Below are 25,015 nucleotides of genomic sequence, written 5' to 3'. Positions count from 1 at the left end.
TTTGAGAGGATGATAGGATGCTTTTGGCACATAGTAGAATGTGGTCCTCAGACACCATTCATTCATTCATTTAACAGATGTTGAGCTCTTACTATATGTCATTCACTGTACTCGCCACTGGGAAACAGATCAACAGTTCCTGTTGTCAATAAGCTCACAGTGGAATGAGCAGTTAATTTCAGGGAGGCATGATAAGGAATATGACAGGTAGAAGCCTGGGGAGAGTACTGGGGAGGGAGGTAGTGTCTCTGCATCTGCGGGACCAGGAAGAGTAATCCAGGTGGAAATGGAAGGGCATCCCAGGCAGAGGGAGAAGAATGTGCAAAGTCGCCAAACCAGAGAGAATTTGGGTTTGGGGAATTGCAGGTAGCTCGTTTGGCCAGAGCGTAGTGGGGAAGGTGTGAGAATGGAGCAGGGAGTGATGAGAGCTGAGCCTGGAGGTAGTCTGAGGCCTAAATATGGGAGGCCTTGTGACTAGGTAACTATTGAATTGTCTTCCCTGGGTAGTGAGTGATGCTGTCAGAGTCATCACGTTCATTTCTCTTAAGGGCCAGCTCTTGTGGAAGAGAAAGAACCTGGGCTTGGGAGTCAGGGCAGGCTTATATTCAGACTCCAGCTCCACCTCTGTCTGGGTGATCATGTAATTGATTTAGGTACCTTCTCTGAACCTCTCTTTCTCATGTGATAAATGAGAGAGAATGGACTAGACAATCTGCTGTGGCCTCGTCCTTTTCCAGTATTCTGTGGTGTCATTAGGTAGTAAGAGAAAAAATGTCAGTGTGTACACACACAGAAGCTTAAGTAAGGTGGTGCCCAAATGTATGAATATTTGCAGATATTACCCTGACAGTAATTCTGGCTTCCCAGTTAGCTGCTTAACTTCTTACAGTGAATTGTGGATATTCACAATGAGGGGATATTTGTTGAATGAGTAAATTTTGTATCTGAAAAAAAAATGTTAGCAGTATGACTTTCATTGCCTTATAAGTGACTCAGATTTTATTTTCTTTTGTAGACAGGCTCTCCCTGGAACAGCACAACCTTTCTTTATCCTCCGTGGAGCTCGTGCTGAAGAAGAGTGCCGTGCACAGCCCTGCACATGTGGCCTTAAGGGAAACTGCCCCAGGGTCCCAGCAAAGCCCTTCTCTCCACCTCATATCACCTCCATCTGCCACTCCTTTTGATACAACCTTTTTTAACCAAGGAAAACTGACCCAAAGTACGGCAGATCACAGCATCTTTGTGGCAAATTACGTGTCAGTGACGAGCAACGAGGTGGTCATAGATGATGATGAGATGGATAACTTTTTGCCAGAAACTCACTGGACCTCTTCCCGTGCGGTTTCTCCGATACAGTATGTCACAGTCAGTCCGCCGGGGCTGCCCAGGGAAACCCTAGACTCCGTGCTGACTCCATCGTTACCCATGATTTCTTTACAAGATGAAGAAGTGACATCAGCCTGGCAGAACACGATGCAGCAACCCACAAGGTATGCTGAGTCCCCCAGTCCTTTCAATCCTTTTCGGTCAGCTTTTCCCACTTCCGAGGGCATAATTCCAACTCCTAGTAGGAATTTGGTGCTTTATCCTACGGACACTTATGGGCACTTATCAAGCAGGACTTTGCCGGAGATCGTGGCATCAGGAACACAGGATGTAGGAACCCTCCTTTTCAGCTCGTGGTCTTCAGTACCTCGGCCATTAGGTGATGGCATTACTCAACAGCCATTTCCCCCCTCCGGGGAGGTCTCACCGCCTTCAGAGGATGTTCTGGCCACATGTGCAGACAGACACCCTGATGTGACCACTGCTTTGATTCAAAGTCTAAAAGAAACCAGCTCTCCAAGAACATACTCTACTGCAACTGTATCACAGACAGCCCTTGATAGCAGCAGCAGCAACACAAATTCAGATTTGTTTTCAACTCCTCTTGTGTTTGTGTCCATTTCTACACAATCTGCTGATGTTTCGTATCACCCCTCTCTTCCCGGCAACTCCAGTGAAACATCAGAATCGCCTGACAATTCAGTAGTCCCAGGTCACGTGGATGACACTTACGTCGGGAGCCCAGTGTCTTCATTCAGACCGTACACGTGGTGCGTGTCCTGCACTCTGGCGTCACCTCGGCGTGTTCTGTCAACGAGCCTCATGGAGAAAGACATGGGATCGGGGGATGGCGCTGAGACCCTGTCTGTGACTGTATTGGAAGCAAGCAGCATCTCTCCACTGAGCAGCATGGTAGCGGACTTCTCGGAATTTGAGCAAGATCCTCAAGAATTTAATACACTTTTCCCCTCAAGGCCGATAGTTCCACTTTCTTCTCGATCTGTGGAAATCTCGGAAAGGAGCGTTGGTATTTCAGCTGAGGTGGATATGAGTAGTGTTAGGACCATACAAGCATATCCTTCCCATGGTGACCTCTCTGTACCAGTGTCACTTGATACTGCTGCTTTGGGCTCTTCCTCTGTCGTTGAAGCTCAAGTAACGCCATCCAGCGTAACGGCTGTGTTTTCCTCGGTCACCGCCAGTGTTCTCCTTGACTCATCTTTCCCTGTCACAGCAAACAAAAGCGCACCATCACTTGCTCTCAGAGACCCAAGTCTTTTTACATCTCACGGTTTGGCTCCTTCGGTGAAGTCTTCACTTTTCCCTGACCGAGAACCAGCCAGTTTTTCCCAGCATGAAACTAGAAGTATTTTGGATTTTGCCTCCAGCTTTTTCTCAACTCCACCACTGGAATTCAGCAGTTCGGTCCCTCCATCTTCGGAAGTACTTGCTTCTCCGTCTCTGATGTCAAGTGATTTGTCAACCTTCATTTCTCAGGCTTTTTCTACCTTGGTTGAGACACTTATATTGACCGACTCTATCCATTTGCAGTCACCTCAGCTTTCTGTTCCTAATTCCACAAACCTTGAATTTCCTCAGCTCTGGCCAAGTTCAGACCTTCTTTTAAATACATTCACTGTTCTACCCAGTTACTCTGAAACGTCACTACTATCAAGCTTCCCCTCTGATTCTCTCAAGTTCTTTGAAGTGTCAACAGTTTCACTGGCAGATTCTGAAGCTCATTTTACCTCAGCCCTCACTGAAACTACCTCCTATTTTGAGTTTTCACTCATCTCCCATGAATCTGCAGTCACCACACTGGTGCCCTCCAGTTCTGAGCCCATCCTTGACATTTTGACTGCTGGAACTCACTTGACGTCACTTTTGACTGCTTTTCACACTACGCCCATTTTAACAGAGTCTTCTCTCTTTTCATCTCCGACACCTTCCAATAATGATATCAGTGCTACGGATGGTCACACATCTGCCTTATTCTCTTTCTCCAAAGTCATTCCTACCACTACAGTACTGGTCACTGCCGTGTACTCGTCATCAGCATCCTCATTTGTTTCTGAGGTGGTCCTCTCACCTCTGCCTACACAGCCAATATTTATGGGTCCATCCACACCCACAGACTTATTGATGAACGCCTCCACTAAACCGAGCTCATCTAACACCAGTGCTGCCCCTGATAATACCATTAATACCACCCTGAACAGCAAAACTGCGATTCAGAATCCCCATGGGAACAGCACGACTCTCCCCATGCCATCCCTTCATCCAGTGATCACCCCCACTCCTGAAGCGCCGGTAGATACTCCAGCGCTGGTCACCACCAAGCCGCCATACGTGTGTGATATTACAGTTCCCAATGCCTATTTGATCACAACTGGTAAGGGCCTACTTCAAGTCACTTGGTTGGGATGGTCTTTCTAAGATGCTTGTATGAAATGCTTATGTGACATGCAGCATTGTGGTAAAGAGTGTAGGCTTTGGACCCAGGGAGCTCTTGGGTTAGTAATCCTCCCTGCTTTGCCTATCACCTGTGAGTTCCCTGGACAGTTACTTAGCCTCTCTACACCTCAGTTTCCTCAACTATTAAATAAGGATGATAGTGGCACCTACTTCATTGGGTTATTGTAAAGACTTAAATGCATTAATGCATGTAAAATATTAACCCAATGCCTGGCACATGAGAAGCACCCACAAAATATTACGTATTAGTTAATAGTAGCAATAAGAACAAATAAAAGTTTTAAATGATCCTTAGAGGCTTTTGGTAAGATCTTTGTCTTTGGAACTCATAACGCTGTGGATGCGTAGATGTCATGCTTGAAACTACCACCTTCGTGTTTAGTTCAAGCAGTTAATTGGGCAAATGTGTAAGGGCGACCATTGCAATTTCTTACGAATTTACTATTCGTACTTTTCCTTGAAAGGAGGGGGTACTTTGCTTTTATATATTCCTGTAAATGTCACTTGGATCCTGAGGAAAGAAACATGGAGTGACTAAATATCTGAATTCGGTCGCAAACTTGAATCTTCTCCCCAGTCTGCGGCCTGAGCAACTAGCGGACAAGCAGCAGCTTCCCTTGCAGCTGCCAGGCTGCTTTAGTCACATGAAACTGGAGTACTTTTGATGTCATGTCTGTACAAGACCAGTAAATGTGTGGCCTGTTTGATCAGGCTCTCCAACTTGTTCTTCATGAGCAATGACAGGTTGTTGTATGTGAAATCTTATGACCTGTTAATATATACTTAAATACAACATAATATTGGTGAGCAGCCTGGCTCTGTGTGTTGATTTTGATGGGGTGGGGGGATAGGAATGAAGAGGGGGAAGAGGATGGTGGGAGAGGTAGAGGAGGAATGGAGTGAAATGGACAAGGAAGGAGAGGAACAGGGAAAGGTGAAGGTTGGAAGGAGGAGGAGAACATGCTTGGTCTTTTTTCTCCATGCTGAGTGAGGTGGGCCAAGGATCCTCTGCTCACTATGGTGGTGCTGCCACCCTCTGAGGGGGTTGGGAGCAGCTGAAGGCTTTGCTCTCCTAACTCCCTCTTTCCCCCAAATAAGGAACCACTTGTTAGTTCATGTGACAGGTAATTAGTGTGAGGTGCTTTCAGAAGCTTTAAGGGATATCCGGATGAATGACATGGTCCCATCCCTCAAGGAGCTTAGAGTCTAGTAGGGCAGATGCTGCCATGTTTTCTTGGTAGCTGTGATGAGAATGGTTCATGCGGAGTTCTGTAAGAGTGACTATTTGGGATGATCAGGGATGGGTTTGGAAGGATGTGAATTGGAGGTACGCGTTAAAGGATGAGTAGAAGCCTGTCATCTGGAGATGGAGGGAAGTGTCCTCCAGGTGGAGGGTGTGAACACAGGTGGAGAGGTTGGACAGTCCAAGGACATTCAGCTTGGCTGGTGATTAGAATGTGTAATGGGAGGAGGAGGTAATTATGCTAGGAAATGAGCTTGGGACAAAGTGGTGAACCTTCATCTGCAGGATTACAGTAGTCCAGAGGAGAGAAAAGAATTTCTCATAGACATGATACTTTTCTTCCTTCCCACAAAATTATTACACAATAGCTACAACGTGGTCAGTTACAAGAAGCTTATTAAAAGAAATGCTGAAAGCTTCTTTATCTCTGGGATTCCATGGTACTTATGATACTTATAGTTGTAATGTGTCTTTTAGAATTTTTCTACAAATAATTAGAAACCATTTTAGAAGTATCTGTAAGAATATCAGCATGTTTATATAGCAATGATTAACTTTCATATGAGACACACATTTAATGAATTTGGTCTCCTTTTTTAGGGATCCATGTGTTTCTAATAGCTTTTTGGGGTAAAATTCACCCATTGTGAATATATACTTCAACAGTTTTAGTAAATATGTAGAGTTGTGCGTAAGTGTTCCTACTGTTATATTGCATTTTTCAGTGGATATGAAGGCCATCTTTTGCTCTCATTGATATTTTTGACCCAGAGGGAGTATCACCTCATTTAGAATCTTTATTTGGATTTGACCTTGGTTTCTTTTAGTAATTATATGTGAGAGAGAGTCTTGGGGTGATTATTGTCCTCTGGAAGGGTTCTTTCCATGGAGCTCTGTGATAACAGTAAGAGCACTCTCTGTTGATCCATGATGGACTCGTAGGAGGGCGCTTGACCTTACGTGTCCAGTGAAGGGTGAGGCTACGCTTCCACCCAGGACCTGCCTGACCCTGACCTCCTCAGGAGAGCTCTCTCACCTGTCTTGGCTCTGGGGAAACTGTCGATACTTGGAGAAACTGTAAGATATCTGTTCGCTGATAATCCTTTTTTCCCAAAGACTCTTGTACCCATGTCCCAATGGTGTGGGTTTAGATCTCACTCTGATTAACTAGAGAAGGTGGAGGTTATGGCAGGGAGCTGTGGGGACTACTTAGAGTGATATTTGGATGGTTGTCCTGAGTGATTCCTTTAGCTGTATGGGGCTACTTATGATATGTGCTTCCTCGTTTCCTCTTTAGGGTTTTCTGTCTCTGACTTTCCATTCTTCTCTACTTTCCCCAAGTTTAGCCTCGAGACCTTTCCTTCCCTTCCTCCCTCCTCTCTTCTCCCTCCTTCCCTTTTCCCTTTATTTTCCTTCCCACTCATTTTTATCTTTCCCTTTAAAATCTGAGTTGCCGTCTGGTCCACTTGGAGCCGTTGTGGCCTGTGCTGAGTTGGCTGCTGGTGTGACTCAGCAAGGTGGTCAGGGGCTCTGATCTGCTCTAATGGTCTCATGAACTAAAGAAACCCGTCCCCATTTTTAATATCAAGATGGCTGATCAGTAAAGAAAACAATCAAATGTAACAAACATTTCTTTTTCAAAAGAATGAAAGTCACAGAGTGATTCTGTCTGCGGTTTTAAGAATTCAGAACAGGAAATGGAAAACCGAGTAATAATGTCAAGTGTATTTTGATTCTGCATTATGAGAAGTTAGTGGAAGAGGAAAGAAAAAATAATAGGGAAAAGAAAGCAGACTGGGACATGCTTCCTAAACACTGAGAAATAGGCTTACGTATTACAGATTTTTAAATAGAATTTCTTAGATGTGGAAGGAAAGTTAAACACAGCTGGACTTTGTTATAAGAAATATTTTATTTCCTACATAAAATGTTAATACATGAGAATTGTGAAAATCTTTTTTTTCCTATTATTGGTGGTGAAAACCCTTCACTTGCTACATTGAAAAGTTGGGGTAGGAGACCTCTTTTTATTAGAGGAAGAAGTCATCTAGTTTTGTTGAGTAACATCTTAAGGCCTTTTAAAATATTACTGCTGAGAGTTTTTAAAATCTTGTGTTTTACCATTAGGGGCATGGCCAAGAGAAAACCTGGTATTTGCCCAGATGAAAATGAGAACTCCATGCTCTCTGTCCCCTGGCTGGGCCACAGCCACTGATTCCTGGTCTCAGCCACCGCGGCAAAGAGAGTCCAGGGTTTTCTTAGCGTGTTGAGCACAGTTTACCTGGAAACTTCAAGATCCACTGCTGTCCTCTGTTCTTTCCTAGTCTGGGCCTTATTTTAAAAGATGATTTTGGGAGCTGCTACCACACTTGGGCACAGCATGGCCTCTGCCCTGGGGTCCGGAAGTGTGATGTCTGCATTATTCATAATGACATTAACCTGCATTTGGTGGTTGGCTTTGATTTGTAGTGCTGGCCAGAAGAGCCGTGCAGGAGTACATCATTACATCCATCAAAGAGGTGTTGAGGATCCACTTCAACCGCGCGGTGGAGCTCCAGGTGGGTCTCTGGGTGTGGAAGTTTGATGTGGGAGCCCGGGTTGAAGGCAGGTTATAATGGTAGTGGAACATCCCCTTCCCTCCCTTCTCTTAGTGAACACCTACTCATCCTTTGGATCTCCACTCAAACATTTCTTCTTCAGGGAAGCCCTTCCTGACCCCAGACGAGGCCAGGTTTAGTCCATTGGATGGATGTGTTGGCAGAGTTGGAGCAAAGGGGCTCTTAGACCAGAGTTTGGGGTAATGACCTAACGATTTTGCTTCCCTTGATTTACATGAAAGGACTTGGTTTAGAGTTCAAGTTAGATCTTACAGTGAGTACGTGTGCTTGTTTCTGTACGTTCAGTGAGGTAGAGATAGATTTCTGGATGTTATAGTGGACCCTGTGCTAGTGCCTCCTCTCCCTGATGAGCTCAGAAAGCCACACTCTACACCTGCTCCATCCTGAACGGAGCCACGAGCCACATGTAGCTATTGAGCACCTGAAATGGGGCTCTTCCAAACTGAGGTGTGCTGTAAGTGCAAAATACACACTGATTTCAACGACTTAGTGAAAAAAGGAATGTAAAATATCTCACTAATAATGTTTTGCATTGACTACATGTTGAAACGATATTTCAGATATATTGGGTTAGGTAAAATATTTAAAATTAATTTCACCTGTTTCTTTTTATGCTTTTTAATATGGCTACTAGAAATTTTAAAATTGCTTATGTAGCTCACAAATTTCTTTTGGACAGCATTGCTCAGCAGGAAAGGGCTCCTTTGTATGTGGGTTAAATACAATAAATACCTTGAATTCTCCATAACTCGTTACTCTGTTCATATTATTGACTGTTCTTTCTTGCTATCCTTGCTCTTGTAATTTTATGATGTTTTCAAGAAGGTTGGCAGATGTGTAAAAGGGATAACTAGAATAAAATTTGAATTATCTGTGCAGCAGTACCCCTTCATTTAAAACCACCTATTTATTTTTTACCTTACTTTGTTATTTTACTACTCAATACAACTTCTTTTAAGTTTGAATTATGGTACTCTCAAATTTGATAATTATTGTCTTTTGTATATTTTATTTTCATAGGTTTATGAATTATTCGCTGACTTTACTTTTCTGGTAACATCTGGTCCTTTCGTTTACACGGCGATATCAGTCATAAATGTACTTATAAATAGCAAACTTGTACGTGACCAAACTCCTTTAATCCTGGCTGTGAAACCTTCCTTCCTTGTGCCAGAGTCCAGGTTCCAAGTTCAAACAGGTGAGAAAACTGAGCATCGTTATTTTGGTTTGTAAATGGAATTTCATTTTATTTTTTATGTTTTTAAAAAATTGGGGGAAGATTAAAAAAATTTATTTAAATTTTCAAAAAACTTTATAATTATGGAAAATTTCCAGCATATATGAAAGTACACAGAATGGTTTAATGAACCCCCATGTACCCATCATATGGCTTCAACAATTTTCAACTCCTAGCCAGTCTTGTTATATCTACATGCCCATCTACATCCCCTCCTCTCACATTATTTTGATATGGCTTCATGTCATCTCATTCATAATTTCAGCCTCTGCCTCTAAAAAATGAAGACTGTTAAATACATACCCATGCACATATATACATATACACACCTGTACATATGGCCATACATATACACATATTTACATATATATACACATATACATATATACATACATATGTACACATACATATACATCTGTCCACAATATCATCATACCCCCTAAAATTAACAGCAATTCCTTAATATTATATTTCATTTTTTATTATGGACATTTTCAAACATATGCAAATTGGGGAAAATAACATATTTAGCCCACATATGCCTATCACGAAGCTTAATAAATGATCAACACTTGCTCACTTTTGTTTCATCTATCCCCCACAAAGTTTTTTGAGGAAGTTAGAGTGTTTTAAAGCAATACCAGATAACATGTCATTTCATCCATAAATATATAAGAATTCATCTCCAATGGATTTCTATATATTTGAAATGTTTCAGTCATTTGCATTTTTGGATGCTCACATTATCTTGGGTATTTTTCTATTTTAAAATGACAATACCTACATACAAAATAGAGGAAGACTGACACAGATGTTAGCTCAGGGCAAATCTTCCTCAAGCAAAAGGAGGAAGATTGGCAACAGATGTTAGCTCAGGGAGATGTTCCTCAGAAAAAAACAAACAAATAAAACGATAACGTCACCTTCATGCGTATATTCATTTGGTGCGTAGTTGGCTTTCTGCATTTCCATGATATGATACATATAAATAACGCATCATAGTACTTAATCCCTATGGATGAATTAGTTGCTTTAGATACTGTTTTTTCCCTCTCCTTATTCCTTAATACTGAAGAATGCCTAGTTCGTGGGACTGATCGCTGTCCTCCTTTCAGTACTTCAGTTTGTGCCTCAGAGTGTGGATACTGGCTTCTGCACCTTCACCCAGCGCATTGAGAAAGGCCTGATGATAGCACTCTCTGAAGTGAGGAAACACCACCAGGGGACGTACAACCTCACGGTGCAGGTGAGAATAGCACTGACTGCAGAACAAGATGCTTTATCCTTTAAAGAGTAACTGCTTTCATTTAAGACACACTTAACTGTTACTAATTCCCTCCGGTGGAAGAAATTCAGTTCACCCGGATCAGGGTGATTTCTTTCCATGGCATCGAGTCCACATAGCATGAGCAGGAGAAGCATATTTGAAGATTGTGGAGTAGCAGGATAATCAAGGAATACATGAAATGCAGTGCTTCTCTCTAAAAACAGAGACTATAGCTACTAATGAAAGAACAGGCTTTGTGTGGATTGTTTGGAAACTGTTGATGTTTTTATAGTTCTTTGATATTTTTTCCTCCATATTGTTTGTGGTTCTTTCTGGAATTCATATTAAATAGATTTTGCTCCTAGATTCACCTTCCACATTTCTTATTTTTCCTTTTATTTTCCATTTCTTTTTTTAATTCCCTATTTTTACAGGTTTTCTAAACTTTGTCCTCTGAGTCATTAATTTAGTCTCCAGCTGTGTCCATTAGGTCATTCAGTCCCTCTATTGAATTTTCCTTTAACCATCATCTGGGCAGAGTATATGGGTGGTGAGCTTCTCTCTTGGGGCCGTGTGTGGTTGGAGACAGGCAGACTGGGACCCCTGGCCCCAGCATAAGATAAGGAGGTTGTTCCCTGGGGATGGAGCGCTTTAGTGGAATTTTCATGGCAATGCTGCTTTTTCATTCATTTTCTTGCATGCACTGGTGTGCACTGGAGGTACCTCAGTCTCTACCCACCTGCTTGCTAAGGGGCCAAACCTGCAATAGGTCTCTTGGCCCCCTCTGGGGGGAAGCTCGTCTTCCTTAGGGAGCAGTTCTTTGGGCCCTTCTGGTGAAGATGTGGCTGCGGCTAGCACCTCTGTGTTGGCGTGGGTGTGGCAGTTAGAAAGGAAAGAGGAGAGAGGCAGTCGACTCGGCTCTGTGGCACACAGTCTTTAGTTATACTGATTGTGTTCCACAGCCTGCTCTTGGTCTAGTTCCTGCCACCCTACCATGGAGCCGCTCCTGGGGTCCCTGGGGAGAATGGCTCTGGTCTCCACTGCCGTCTATGCCTGTGTATGTTTTGGGTCTCAGTTCCCTCAGTTCTGGTTTATGTCAACATGATCCCATCCTCTCTCCATCTTCCAGAAATTTGACAGAATCTCTGGTTTTCTTCCATTCTCAGTGCTGTTGTGGATTTATTCTCCTTTGTTCAGCTTATTGTTATTTCAGTGGGATTTGGGGTGGGAGGGAGAAAGGGAGGGACTATAAATACATGTGCTTGATTCATCCCTTAATGTAGAAAACATTTTCAATAAACCGAGAATTTAAAGTATTGCAAAAGGGAGCCAGGTTGTGAAGCCAGTTAGTTCCTTTAAAAATATTACCTCCTTTGCAAAAAAATCAGTGGAGGCAGTTGTGAGAGAGAAATCATCGTCAAGCTTTTAGCTGAATGTTTTAATTTATTTTGGAAGCTTATTTTGACTTCCTTCTTTCAGATCTTGAATATCACTGTGGGTTCTTCAAGGGTGGCTTCTCGGCGGGGTCCAGTGAACATCGTCTTTGCTGTTAAAGGCACACAGGGGTTTCTGAATGGGTCAGAAGTGAGCGAGCTGCTCAGGAACTTGAGCGTGGTGGAGTTCAGTTTCTATCTGGGGTACCCGGTGCTACAGATCGCTGAACGTGAGTACCGCTCTCCTATGAAGTGCTGGGAGAGTGGCTGCGAGTATTTTTGTGGTGAACCTCTTTTGTTCAAATGAAATATTTGGCTGAAACCCAGAATATAAATCAGATAAAATTGGAACTTCTCAGATTCAAGCCAGGATGGGTCTGCAGAGCCCTCCTCACCCACCAGGGCTTGCCTTATTATTCTCTTTTGAGAGGAAAGGGGCATGATTAAAGACAACATCAGTTCTGGAAAAGGTAAAACCAGCGGGACAGAGAACAGATCTGTGGTTGCCAAAGGTGAAGGGTGGGAGGAAGGCTAGACCTCAGAAGGGTAGCAAAAGGCAATTTTTGGGGAGTGATGAGATGGTTCTGTATCTTTATTGTGGTGGTGGTTCCAGGACCCTATGCATTTGTCAAAACCCATAAAATGGTACACCGAAAAGAGTGAATTTTACTGCGTGTACACTTAAAAGTAAAAAAGAATAATAAATGAAAACAAACGAAAGCTTTCTTCCTGGTGAAGCAGTTAGAGTCACAGTGGAGAGGGGTGGGGGAGGGGGAAATGGGTACTTCAAAAAAACAGTAGATTCCAGAGTTGCAGTCAGGCAAAAAAAAAAACATCAAATTCTTTTTCAAAATGGAACAGCCAAATGGTCTAATACTTATTAATGTATTTTAGTGTACTGTTAATTAAATGAAAAAGAATAACTTGTAAAATGGGAAAGTAGACAGAGATAAAATTGTTATATACAGGTAGTAACTTTCAGTTATGTACAGTGCAGGTGTGCATAAAATAATAAGTATGCTGGACAACAGGGGTACACTGGCTCTGTCCCAGACAAGCAGGACATGGGTCACTTTACCCTGAGTCATTGCTGGGAAGCCCTAGGGCTCTGGGGAACACAATGTGAAAACTCATTGCTCTGGAACAGTGACATTTCAAGGGGAATGTGTGGGTGATCTCTGTGAAGCAGCGTCCCACGATGTCGCTCAAGTCCTTTATTTCTTTTTCTCTCTCTTTCTCCCTGAGGCTTGTGCTCAGAAACTGCCTACTGTCCATGCCTTTTCTCTGGCATTTTATTCTTTCATATGTAGCACTAAACAGTGTGGGAAAGGCACCATTGTGACGTACCCAGGACTCCCCAGAACACATACTTTCTGACTGTTGCAAACATGTTTTTACAGATTTTTCTCCTTCTCTAATCCTTTCTTTTTATAGCCTTCCAGTACCCACAGCTCAACTTATCTCACTTGTTGAAGTCCTCGTGGGTGAGAACAGGTATGTTTAACTTACATAATGTTTTGGGAACTGTAAGCATAAGAAGCCTGTGCGGGCGTACTGAGAATAATACTGCCGTTCCTGTTTCTGAGCCCTAAATTCAGGGCAAAATGTACCTTAAATTCTTGGCAAAGAATGAATGAGAAAGGGATTCGAATTTGGCTGCAGGGATGTGTCCCACTGAGTTATGGCACAAAAAGGATCAGCTTTCTTTAAAATTCATACATCAAGTCCAGGGCAAAGTCCAACAGGAATTGACAATCTTCTGACCCAGAACAGGGTGAGGTTCTGAAGCCAGAATCTCTTTTTTTTTTTCCTAAAAGCCTTATTTGTTTGGTTTTATGAGGACAAATAAGGTAGCTCAGTGAGCAAAGAAGCAGGTCTCCGTAAAGTCTTGCGGGCGTGGGTCAGATATTTACAGCTGTGGCATTGCCGATAACGGCTTTCTGACCTGGTACACAAAAGGGGAGGAGAGGTACATGCTCACCAGGTGCCCCGTGTGTAAGCAGCACTTTGAGTAACTGGTTGTGCGGAGGAAGCACGTAAAGTGAGGATAGTCACCATTTGCGGGTGCTGCGCCCTGCAAGTTCTCCTTGTTTCACATATAACATCTCATGTAAAGGTCTCCACTCTTTGTGTGGTACAGTGGCCCCATTTCCAGATGATTTTCGTAGTGGTTATTTGCCTCTGGTCCTATCTCGGTGGGGATTTAAACAGTTCTGGCTGAAAAGCACGTGCTTTTTTCTCCTATACCATGCTGACAAGCCAATTGTCTGTTTAGATAATCTTGTTTACAGCACAGGTCTGAAGATAGGCACCCTTATCTCCAGTGAGTTTATGAGTCCACGTCTTGAGTCAAGATAAGATATGAACTCAAACCATTTCCAGAAGTTTTGAAAGAAGTGCAGACAAAATGTTCGCTCTTGTGTAGGGGCTCTCAGCTCCAGAGCTCCTGCACTCCTGGGCTTCCAGCCCCAGTCTGTGTAACCCTTAGAGCTCGGCATTGCACGTAAGACCCAGGAGCTGCAGCGACTGGACTCGCCCTCACCCTCTTCAAGTTCACTCTCCTCTCTGGGGGTTGGCGTTTTACAGTAAGCCTGTGTTAATGTCTCTACACGCACCCTCTTTTTCTCCACCACTGACTTGTTTTGGGGACCTGTATGTGTTGCATCTTCAATGTAGTCCTCCTGGGTGTCGTTGAGAAGCAGCTCCAGAGTGAAGTGTTTCAAGCTGAGATGGAGCGCAAGCTGGCCCAGCTGCTCGGTGAGGTTTCCACCAGGAGGCGGATGTGGAGAAGGGCCACCGCTGCCGCCGGGAACAGCGTGGTGCAGGTACTCCAAGAAGGCCAGAGGACGAGGGAAGGCGGGGAGAGGCGTCTAAAAAGGTGCCGTACTTTCACGCAAATGGGAAATGCCATGAGAAAGTGATGATTTTGACTGATCGCTATATTAGACAGCAAGTGAATGTGGCAGCGTTTCAGTTCAGCTAGAGTCTAGACAAATATTTACCAAGTCCTTAGTAGGTGGTCGATATAGCAACAGACCTTGTGGGGAGCACAGCGAAAGAATTGTGCCGCTGGGTTGCCGTACCATTGGATGGCCTTATTTTTCAAAAGTAGTTTTTAATACCAAAAATGTAGTCAGTTTTATGGCATGATATTATTGATAGCATCATAGAGATAAATCATTCAGCTGGAAAGACCTTAAGCGATCAGAAAGAGGAAAATTTTCTGCCCCCTGTTCTAGCACTGCGTCCTTCCCACCTCCCCCAGCCTCGCTTGTCTCATATCACCCAAAATCTCCTTCCTCTTGTAAACTGGCAGAACGGTTACAAATGACAGATTCATTTGAATTGAAAAGTGACCCATTTTAAAGTGCACGTACTCAGAGTTAGAGGTTGGGGCTGTGGTTTATTCCCATCTCAAGGTGCATTATTTTATTTTGGATTCTTTTCTTTACCAACTGCTGACTTGTAGAGCTAGGAAAGTGCGATATTTAGAGCTATGGCATTTCAGAGCAGGAAACCAGGGTGAAACCCTGAAGGCAGGGGCAGCGAGGTTGGTGGTTTAGAGGCATTAGAGAAAGATGCAAAACTGACCCTGGATGAGGAGCGCATCAGTTTACCTGGAGCTGGCATCATTGTCATTCAACTCCTTTACCAAGTTTTCCCCTGTAAGCATTGCTCTGTTTCCCCTCCCAGAAAGGTGGTTGTTAAGTTTCTAAAATAGTTCCTTTGCCAGATACAGTAGAATATAGAGATACTTAAAAACTAGTAAAAAGTTGAGAGTAATATTAAATAAATAAGTATAAAACAAAGAATAAAAATGAATTATAAAAGCTTTGCCTTGGGCCGGCCCCGTGGCTTAGCGGTTGGGTGCGCGCGCTCCGCTACTGGCGGCCCCGGGTTCGGATCCCCAGCGCTCAACAACGCACCGCTTCTCCGGCCATGCTGAGGCCACGTCCCACATACAGCAACTAGAAGGATGGCAACTATGACATACAACTATCTACTGGGGCTTTGGGGGAAAAAAAAAAGGAGGAGGATTGGGAATAGATGTTAGCTCAGAGCTGGTCTTCCTCAGCAAAAAGAGGAGGATTAGCACGGATGTTAGCTCAGGGCTGATCTTCCTCAAAAAAAAAAAAAAAAAAAGCTTTGCCTTATTCAGCAGCCCTGGCTTCATAGAGCTCCAGGTCTGGGCGGAGGTTAATTTATGCACATAAAACAGTTATAGAGCACCATAAAACTACATAATGAGGTGCTAAATTAGAAAGGAAAGCTCCCTAAGGTAGGAATATCGAACTTCTGAAAGTTAACCAAGCCACCCCAGGCTAACGGTGCTATCAGATAGATTGCTTAGAAACCATGCCCTGCGCCTCTTGTGCTGTAGGGTGACCAAATGTGTAGATATAGACAAGGATTTATATACACAGCACAGGACTCTTTGACAAACATAACTTGTAAAAGTGGAATTATAGAAACAACCTAAATGTCCAGTAATTAGGGAAGGGGTAGATAAATTGTAGTGAATCTTTATATGTTGGAATATTATGCAGCCATTATCATTTTTTTAATTAGAGATATAGAAAAATCTTCAAGTAGAGCGAGGCTGCAAAAGAATGTATGCCATATAATCCAAATATTAATGTAAAACTCATGAAAATAATGGAAGGAAATACACCAAAATGTTTACAATGATTTTCTTTATTGGTTGAATTTCAGGTGATTTTCATTTTATTCTTGATCTTCTCCTTTGTTTTTCAAAATTTCTCCAATGAGCATATAATTTCTATAGTGAACACATGATTTTAATCAAAAAATAATTTTAAAAAGGCAATTGAAAATGTTGCCCAAGATGATGACTGCATCATACCATGGTTGTATGGATTCCAGATATGAATCTGATAAGAAGTCATCCAGAAAGGATGCTGGAATTAGATTTTACTGACTGTTACTTTCAGATTGGACAAGCTTGTAGAACCATCAATCAAGGTGGCTATCACAGGATATTTGGGTATATGGTTTCTGTAAGAAGAAACCATACTTCTAAAATTTATCAGAACTTTTCAATGGAATAAATAGGCACACAGATAGAGGGACAGGTGGATGTAATCTACTTGCTTTTCAGTAGCCCTTTGATAGTATTCCATTCTTAAGCCTAAAAATTAATCCCTACCGCACAGTTCTGGGGGGAGGGAGTAGGTGGTTAGGGAACAGAAGTGGTCAGGGAACAGCAAGCAAAGGGCAAGACAGATGAGCCCCTCTCAGGATGGAGAGGCATAAAGAACAGATTCTCCAAGGATGAGAGTTTGGACCTGTGTTGTTAAGGATCTTAAACATGATCTGCAAGAAGGCGTTCACTGCGAGATCATGAAATTGTTGATGTGCCAAAAGTTTCTGCTGGTGAAGAAGGAGTCTAGCAGCCATGTCCAAAGCACAGGGCAGTATCACAAATCCACACACGTAGGTAGAGAGACAGCAGCTGCATTTTGCCAAGGGCAAGTACAGACATCAAAAATTCACATTGTGTGTATGAAGTAGAGGGCCCTGAGTCATTGTTAATCATTTTCTCAGAACATCAGTCTAGTATTTTGCTCTAAAAGGCCAATAAAATTGTTGCGTGTTATTAAGGGAAATAGCAACAAAATAGAAAGCTATATTTATGCAACACTGTGATGTACCAAGTGTACTAGATTTTGAAGTACTAATGTGAAATGACTACCTTTAACGCCAGAGAGAGAGAAATTTTGGGACAAACCAAAGTACTATCTGACCCAGCAGATTATGAATTTGAGATTTTTTTGCCAATTTGATTGAGATATAATTGCCATATAACACTTTGTAAGTTTAAGGTGTACAATGTGATGATTGGGTATAAGTATATATTTCTAAATGATTACCACAATAAGGTTAGTTAACACATCCATGGCTCACATAGTTATCTTTTTTTTTTTTGTGGTGAGCAATTTTAAGATCTACTGTTTTAGCACCTTTCAAGGATACAATACAATATTGTCAACTGTACTCACCATGCTGCACATTAGATCCCCAGAACTTACTCATCTTATAACTGGAAGTTTGCACCCTTTGACCACCTTCACCCATTTTCCCCAGCCCCCACCCCTGGCAACCACCAATCTACTCTCTGTTTTTATGAGTTTGGTTTATGTGGTTTTTTTTGTGTGTGTGAGGAAGACTAGCCCTGAGCTAACATCTGTTGCCAATCCTCCTCATTTTGCTGAGGAAGATTGGCCCCGGGCTAACATCTGTGCCCACCTTCCTCTACTTTATATGTGAGATGCCTGCCTCAGCACGGCATGATAAGTGGTGTATAGGTCTGCACCCAGGATCTGAACCTGCGAACCCTGGGCTGCCTAAGCGGAGCGTGCAAACTTAACCACTACGCCACCAGGCCAGCCCCTGTGAGTTTGGTTTTTTAAGATTCCACATATAAGTGAGATCATACAGTATTTGTCTTTCTCTGTCTAACATTTCTCTTAGCATAACGCCGTCAGGGTCCATCTGTGTTGTTGCAAATGGCAAGATTTCCTTCGTTTTATGGCTGAATGATATTCCATTGTATGTATATATATATACTGCATTTTCTTTATCCATCTATCCATAGGTGCACACTTAGGTTGTTTCTGTGTTTTGGCTATTGTAAATAATGCTGCAGTGAACATAGGGGTACAGATATCCTTCCAAGATAGTGATTTCATTTCCTTCCAATATATACCCAGAAGTGGTATTGCTGGATCATATGGTAGTTCTATTTTTTAATTTTTTGAGGAGCCTCCATAATCGCTGTACCACTTTGCATTCCCAGTAACAGTGCACAAGGGTTCCCTTTTCTCCACATCCTCACCAACACTTATCTCTTGTCTTTATGCCTATAGTCATTCTAACAGGTGTGAGATGATATCTCATTGTGGTTTTGATTTCCATTTCCCTGATGATTAGTGATACTGAACACCTTTTCATGTACCTGTTGGCCATTTGTAAGTCTTCTTTAGAAAAACGACTATTCAAATCCTCTGTCCATTATTAAGTTGGGTTGTTTGGGTTTTTTTGCTCTTGAGTTGTATGGGTTCCTTTTATATTTTGGGTATAAACCCTTTATCAGATATATGATTTGCAAATATTTTCTCCAATTCTTTGGTTGCCTTTTCATTTTGTTGATTGATTCTTTTGCTGTGCAGAAGCTTTTTAGTTTGATATAGTACACTTATTTATTTTGACTTGTGTTGCTTGTGCTTGGGTGTCATATGCAGAAAATCATTGTCAAGACCAATGTCAAGAAGCTTTACCCCCCTGTTTTCTTCTAGGATTTTTATGGTTTCAGGTCTTACATTTAAGTCTTTCCATTCGGAGTTAATTTTTGTGAGTGGTGTAAGATAGAGATCCAGTTTCATTCTTTTGCTTGTGAATATCCAGTTTTCGCAACACCATTTATTGAAGAGACTATCTTTTCCCCATTGAGTATTCTTGGCTCCTTTGTCAACAGGGTCTTTTGTGGTTCCGTATGAATTTTAGGATTGTTTTTTCTATTTTTGAAAAAAATGCCATTGAATCTATAGATGGCTTTGGATAGTATGAACATTTTAACAATATTGATTCCTTCAATCCATGAACGCAGGGTATCTTTTCATTTATTTGTGTCATCTTCAATGTCTTATAGTTTTCATTGTATAGATCTTTCACTTCCTTGGTTAATTTTATTCCTATTTTATTATTTTTGATGCTATGGTGAATGAGACTGTTTTCTTTATTTCTTTCAGATAGTTTATTGTTAGTATATAGAAACACAACTGATTTTAGTATGTTGATTTTGTATCCTGGAACTTTACTGAATTCATTTATTAGTTCTAATAGTTTTTTGGTGAAGTCTTTAGGGTTTTCTCTATATAAGATCATGTCATCTGCAAACAGAGATAATTTTACTTCTTCCTTTCCAATTTGAATGCCTGTTATTTCTTTTTCTTGCCTGATTGTTCTGACTAGGACTTCTAGTACTATGTTGAATAGGAGTGGTGAGAGTGAGCACCCTTCTCTTATTCTTGATCTTAGAGGAAAAGCTTTCAAACTTCCACGATTGAATATTATGTTAGCTGTAGGTCTGTCATATGTGGCCTTCACTTTGTTGAGGTGTGTTCCTTTTATCCTCAATTTGTTGAGAGTTTTATCATGAATGGATGTTGAATTTTGTCAAATGCTTCTTCTGCATCTATTGAGATTATCATATGATTTTTATCTTTCATTTATTAATGTGATGTATCATCATTCTTGATTTGGATATGTTGGACCATTCTTGCATTCCAGGGATGAATCCCACTTGATTGTGGTGTGTGATTTTTTTTAATGTGCTGTTGAATTTGGTTTGCTAGTATTTTGTTGAGAATTTTGGCATCTATATTCATCAGAGATACTGGCCTGTAGTTTTCTTTTCTTGTAATGTCCTCACCTGCTTTTGGTATCAGGGTAATGCTGGTCTCATAAAATGAGTTTGGGAGTTTTCCCTTCTCATTTTTTTGGAAGATTTTGAGAAGGATTAGTTCGTCTTTAAATGTTTGGTAGGATTCATCAGTGAAATCATCGGTTATGGGCTTTTCTTTGCTGGGAAATTTTTGATTACTGCTTTAATCTCCTTTCTCATTATTTGTGTTTCAGATTTTCTATTTCTTCATGACTCAATCTTGGTAGGTTTTATGTTTCTAGGAATTTATCCATTTCTTCTAGGTTGTGCAATTCGTTGGTATATAACTGTTCATAGTAATTTCTTATGGTTATTTATATCTCTGTGGTATCTGTTGTAATGTCTCCTCTTTCATTTATAATTTTTATTTGAATCCTCTTTCTGTTTTTCTTGGTTAGTCTACCTAAAGATTTGTCAGTTTTGTTTATCTTTTCAAAGAACCAACTCTTAGTTTTGTTAATCTCTTCTATTATTTTCCTATTCTCTATTTCATTATTTCTGCTCTAGTCTTTATTTTTCCTCCCTTCTACTAACTTTGGGCTTAGTTTGTTCTTTTTCTAATTCCTTTAGGTATAAAGTTATGTTGTTTATTTGAGATCTTTCTTTTTTCTTGATGTATGTGTTTATAGCTTTAATGGTCGTCCTAGAACTGCTTTTGCTGTATCCCATAAGTTTTTTTTTTTTTTTTTTTTGGTGAGGAAGATCGGCCCTGAGCTAACATCTGCCAATCTTCCTCTTTTTGCTGAGGAAGACTGGCCCTGGGCTAATATCCACGCCCATCTTCCTCCACTTTATATGGGATGCCGCCACAGCATGGCTTGCCAAGCGGTGCGTCGGTGCGCGCCCAGGATCTGAACCGGCAAACCCCGGGCTGCCGCAGCGGAGCACATGCACTTAACCACTTGCGCCACCGGGCCGGCCCCCCCATAAGTTTTGATATGTTATGTTTCTATTTGCATTTGTCTCAAGATATTTTTTTATTTCCCTTTTGATTTCTTCTTTGGTCCATTGGTTGTTCAGGAATGTGTTGTTTAATTTCCATGTATTTGTGAATTTTCCAGCTTTCTTCTTCTTATTGATTTCTAGTTGTATACCATTGTGGTTGTAAAAGATACTTGATATAATTTCTATTTTCTTGAATTCGTTGACACATGTTTTATGGTCTGACAATGTTTTGTGTACATTGGGAAGAATATTCTGCTGCTATTGGATGGATTGTTCTGTAAATGTTTGTTAGGTCCATTTGGTCTATACTGTTCTTGAAATCTGCTGTTTCTTTATTGATTCTCTGTCTGGATGATCTATCCATTATTGAGAGTTGGGTATTAAAGAACTTATGAGATTTATTATTGTGAGAACAGCAGTTCTCAACTGGCGGTGATTTTGCCCTCCAGATCACATTTGGCAATGTCTGGAGACATTTTTGGTTCTCACAACTGGCAAAGGAGGGCAGGCCGGTGCTATTGGTATTAGTGAGTAGAGGCATAGATGCTGCCAAACATCCTACAATGCGCAGGACAGCCCTCTACATCAAAGAATTATCTGGACCAAAATGACAGTAGTGCCAATGTTGAGAAACCCTGCCCTAGAAGAACAAGTAGAAAATGCTAATAGATTCAAGAAGGGATTGGACAGACTAGTTTTGGAGAAGCAGGGATGTACCTAACCCTATGGTTGATGTTGGGAGGACAGCAGCCCCCTCTCATGACATAATGGAGTTGGATGGTAGCAATTCTAGACTGCCTGGACTTGGCAACCCTATGTTCTGTGTATCCTGCTTGGCCCTTTGTCTCAGAGAAGACTGAGCAGGACAAAGATCATTTGTTATTCCACACAGAGGAACTTTCATGTTAACTGTCCCTCTTCCCATCCAGAGAGCACCATGGTGATCCTGGGACCCAGAATGGTATAAGGAGCTTATTATGAGGATTGGAATAAGTCCTGAATAATATAGTCAAGATTGAGTGCCCAAGAAAGGGCATCTGGAAACGTGAGCTTCTAGAATGCTGATGGTTTCTGTTATCTTTCAGGTGGTAAATGTGTCAAGGCTGGAGGGAGATGACAACCCTGTGCAGCTCATCTACTTTGTGGAGGATCAAGATGGAGAAAGACTCAGTGCGGTCAAGTCTTCAGATCTGATTAACAAGATAGATGTCCAGAGAGCAGCCATTATCTTGGGTTACCGAATTCAAGGCGCCGTTGCCCAACGTAAGTGCATGAGGCTTGGCCCACAGTCTGCGCTGTCCTGCGGTGAAAAGCCAGTCTTTTTCTGACAGTGAACTCTGAATTTAAAGCATTCTTATGTGTGGATAGTAGATTTATGTCTTAAGCCCTTATTATTAAGTGGTACTTATATCCGATCAGTTGTTAAAATCCATTTGCCAAGACCTTCTTTAATTCAATTGCTTGTAGTTGTAGGCTTCGCTGCTATTTTTCCTACCTAGCATTTTGTATTCGTAGTGTTATAGTGAGTTATAGCAGCTTAAGTTAGCTTTAATATTTTTCCCCTACTCCTGTACTATTTCTCTTTTTTAAAATTTTGACTTAGGTAAAATAACATGTTTTCTCTGTATTTATTCCAATCTTATATTTTGAATGTTGGTGGGGATAGTGAGTCACACAGGAAGCTGGGAGGTGCCTTCTGCATTTATTGGCTTCCTGCTGGGTCTTTTAACACAAAGAAGTCCTTGATCCTTACTCTTTTCAGCTCTGTTTCTCTCCCACCCTATCCTCACACTACTCCACAATTTAGAAAGAGGTTTTTTGATATTTCTTTATTATTGTTGGAAGATACTAGGCTTCTGCGCCCCTGGCAATGGCTGCTCTCAGTGCCTTTTTTCCCCAACTCACAGATTTTGGGTATTTAAAATTAAGAAAAGGAGAGGCACGGAAGAGTGTATTTCTCTAAATATACCTTTATGAATCAGACTGCTATTTTAATGTGGTTGTTTTTCCTTGATGATCCTGAGAGCAGTCTTGTAAGAGCTTGGTGATACTTGCTCCCAACAGTAAAGGGATAAGTAAATGTTTAGAAGGAGTTCAGCATCAGAGAATATTGAAAAACTCTTTATAGGGAATAATACGTAGGAGACAAAGGCAGTTTTAAAAAATGACAGCTTCAGGGGCTGGCCTCGTGGCTTAGTGGTTAAGTGCACGTGCTCTGCTATTGGCAGCCCGAGTTTGGATCCCGGGTGCGCACCAATGCACCGCTTGTCCGGCCATGCTGAGGCGGCGTCCCACATACAGCAACTAGAAGGATGTGCAACTATGACATACAACTATCTACTGGGGCTTTGGGGAGAAAAAGGGGGAGAAAAAAAGGAGAAGGATTGGCAATAGATGTTAGCTCAGGGTCGGTCTTCCTCAGCTAAAAGAGGAGGGTTGGCATGGATGGATGTTAGCTCAGGGCTGATCTTCCTCACAAAAAAAAAAAAAAAAAGGCAGCTTCAAAATTATCCTCAGTAGTGGAAGATCCTTTGTGAAATCTATACTTGTTGCTGGAAGCTAACCAGGATGAGGCCTAATGGGCACACTTTCTCTGTTTCATAGAAGATGATGAGAAGGTGGAAGGAAATAACCATTGGTGGTTTGTGTTTGTGTATTTGAGATATGATTGCGTATTAGTGTGTTCTGTTTCAAAGTGGTGAGGAAATAATAACAAAGCACTTAGTTACATTTCTTCACATATGACATTTCTGATCGTAGGAGAGGTGCCCCACTCCAGCTAAGCACCTCACCTTTTTTTTTTTTCCTGGTGAGGAAGATTGGCCCTGAGCTAACGTTTGTGCCCTTCTTCCTCTATTTTGTGTATGGGATGCCACCACAGCATGGCTTGATGAGCGGTGCGTAGGTCTGCGCCCAGGATCCAAACCTGTGAACCCCGGGCTGCCGAAGCGGAGCGTGTGAACTTAACCACTATGCCACTGGGCTGGCCCCAGCACTTCACCTTTTAAAAAAGATTAATTGCAATAGAGTGTGGGCACCTTTTCAAGCCTACTTCCATCTGCTCTTTGCACCTCTCTTCCTCAGTTTCATGCTAAAAACCACAGAGGTAGCAATCCTGGGATTGGAAGCCTCAGCCAATACCAGGGCCAGCCCCAAGGCAGCTCTCTGTGGACCCTGGTGTCAGGGCCTCGTTTTGATCAATCTGTGCCTCTCATGGGGTCTTACTAGGTTAGAACTGAGAATAACGTCCAGTTGTCCCAGCTCCTTGGTGTGGTTGTGTCCGTCTTTCTATATTGTCAGTTGTTTTCCTGCAAAATGAGCTCCATATATAAACTATATTCGGGCCAAATTAAAAAATACAAATTTTGAACACTGTTGCTTTTTCCATTTCCCACAGAGTCTCTGCTCTGTAATCTGTGCTTCTTTCATAGTGCATATGCTTTGGAGTGCTTGCTCCCCTCCCTTGTCACTCTCTCAGGGGCCTAAACCCAAACTTAAACCAGCACCAAGAATCTTTTTTGTTGTTACATCTTTGAGCAGAAAAATTTTGATCGCGTAGCATGTGTTAACCATTATGGGATATGAAAAGAGCGTAAAACTTAGTCCCTGCCCGTGAAAACTGAGATGTATTTGAAAGACAAAACTTAGAGTCATGACCATATTAATGAGCAAAGTAGTATAGCATATTGAGATGATACATTTATGTAATAAAATGCATTTTAAAACAATAGTAAGGTACTCTTTACAAGACAAAGACAACTAGAACAAAAGAGCTCAGTAAGGGGGAAACCAGTGTCGTCATGAAGCAGCCCAGACTAATGAGAACGTTGGGCAGAGAGGACGGGGTCTTTCGGTTTCTGGAGCCTGATAATTGGAACCTCAGCTTTAGAGAAGCTGAGTTCTTCAAGAGGATGAGCATGGAATGAAGAGGAGAGCTCCCAGTCCTGGGAAGCAGGGTTAGGGAAAGGAGCTGGTGAAGGAAATTAAGAAGGACAGAGTAATTCAGG

The 25,015-nt window shown here is 41.8% G+C and overlaps 1 protein-coding gene across 2 annotated transcripts in view; it reads left to right on the top strand.

Moving 5' to 3' along the window:
- Nucleotides 1-25,015, top strand: part of KIAA1549 (KIAA1549 ortholog) — a 146,798-nt gene that overhangs the window by 60,984 nt on the left and 60,799 nt on the right. For both annotated transcript variants that reach the window (XM_058531062.1, XM_058531070.1), the window contains exons 2-9: nucleotides 1,016-3,718; nucleotides 7,514-7,602; nucleotides 8,683-8,860; nucleotides 10,015-10,145; nucleotides 11,646-11,829; nucleotides 13,034-13,093; nucleotides 14,276-14,424; nucleotides 22,094-22,271. In XM_058531062.1, coding sequence (XP_058387045.1) covers nucleotides 1,016-3,718; nucleotides 7,514-7,602; nucleotides 8,683-8,860; nucleotides 10,015-10,145; nucleotides 11,646-11,829; nucleotides 13,034-13,093; nucleotides 14,276-14,424; nucleotides 22,094-22,271 — 3,672 coding nt within the window. The remainder of the gene's footprint in view (nucleotides 1-1,015; nucleotides 3,719-7,513; nucleotides 7,603-8,682; nucleotides 8,861-10,014; nucleotides 10,146-11,645; nucleotides 11,830-13,033; nucleotides 13,094-14,275; nucleotides 14,425-22,093; nucleotides 22,272-25,015) is intronic.

Source organism: Diceros bicornis, chromosome 3 (genome assembly GCF_020826845.1).
Source record: "Diceros bicornis minor isolate mBicDic1 chromosome 3, mDicBic1.mat.cur, whole genome shotgun sequence".
NCBI classification, from domain to species: Eukaryota; Metazoa; Chordata; class Mammalia; order Perissodactyla; family Rhinocerotidae; genus Diceros; species Diceros bicornis.
The sequence above is the reverse complement of the archived record's forward strand: the minus strand, read 5'-3'. Positions and strand labels throughout refer to the sequence as shown.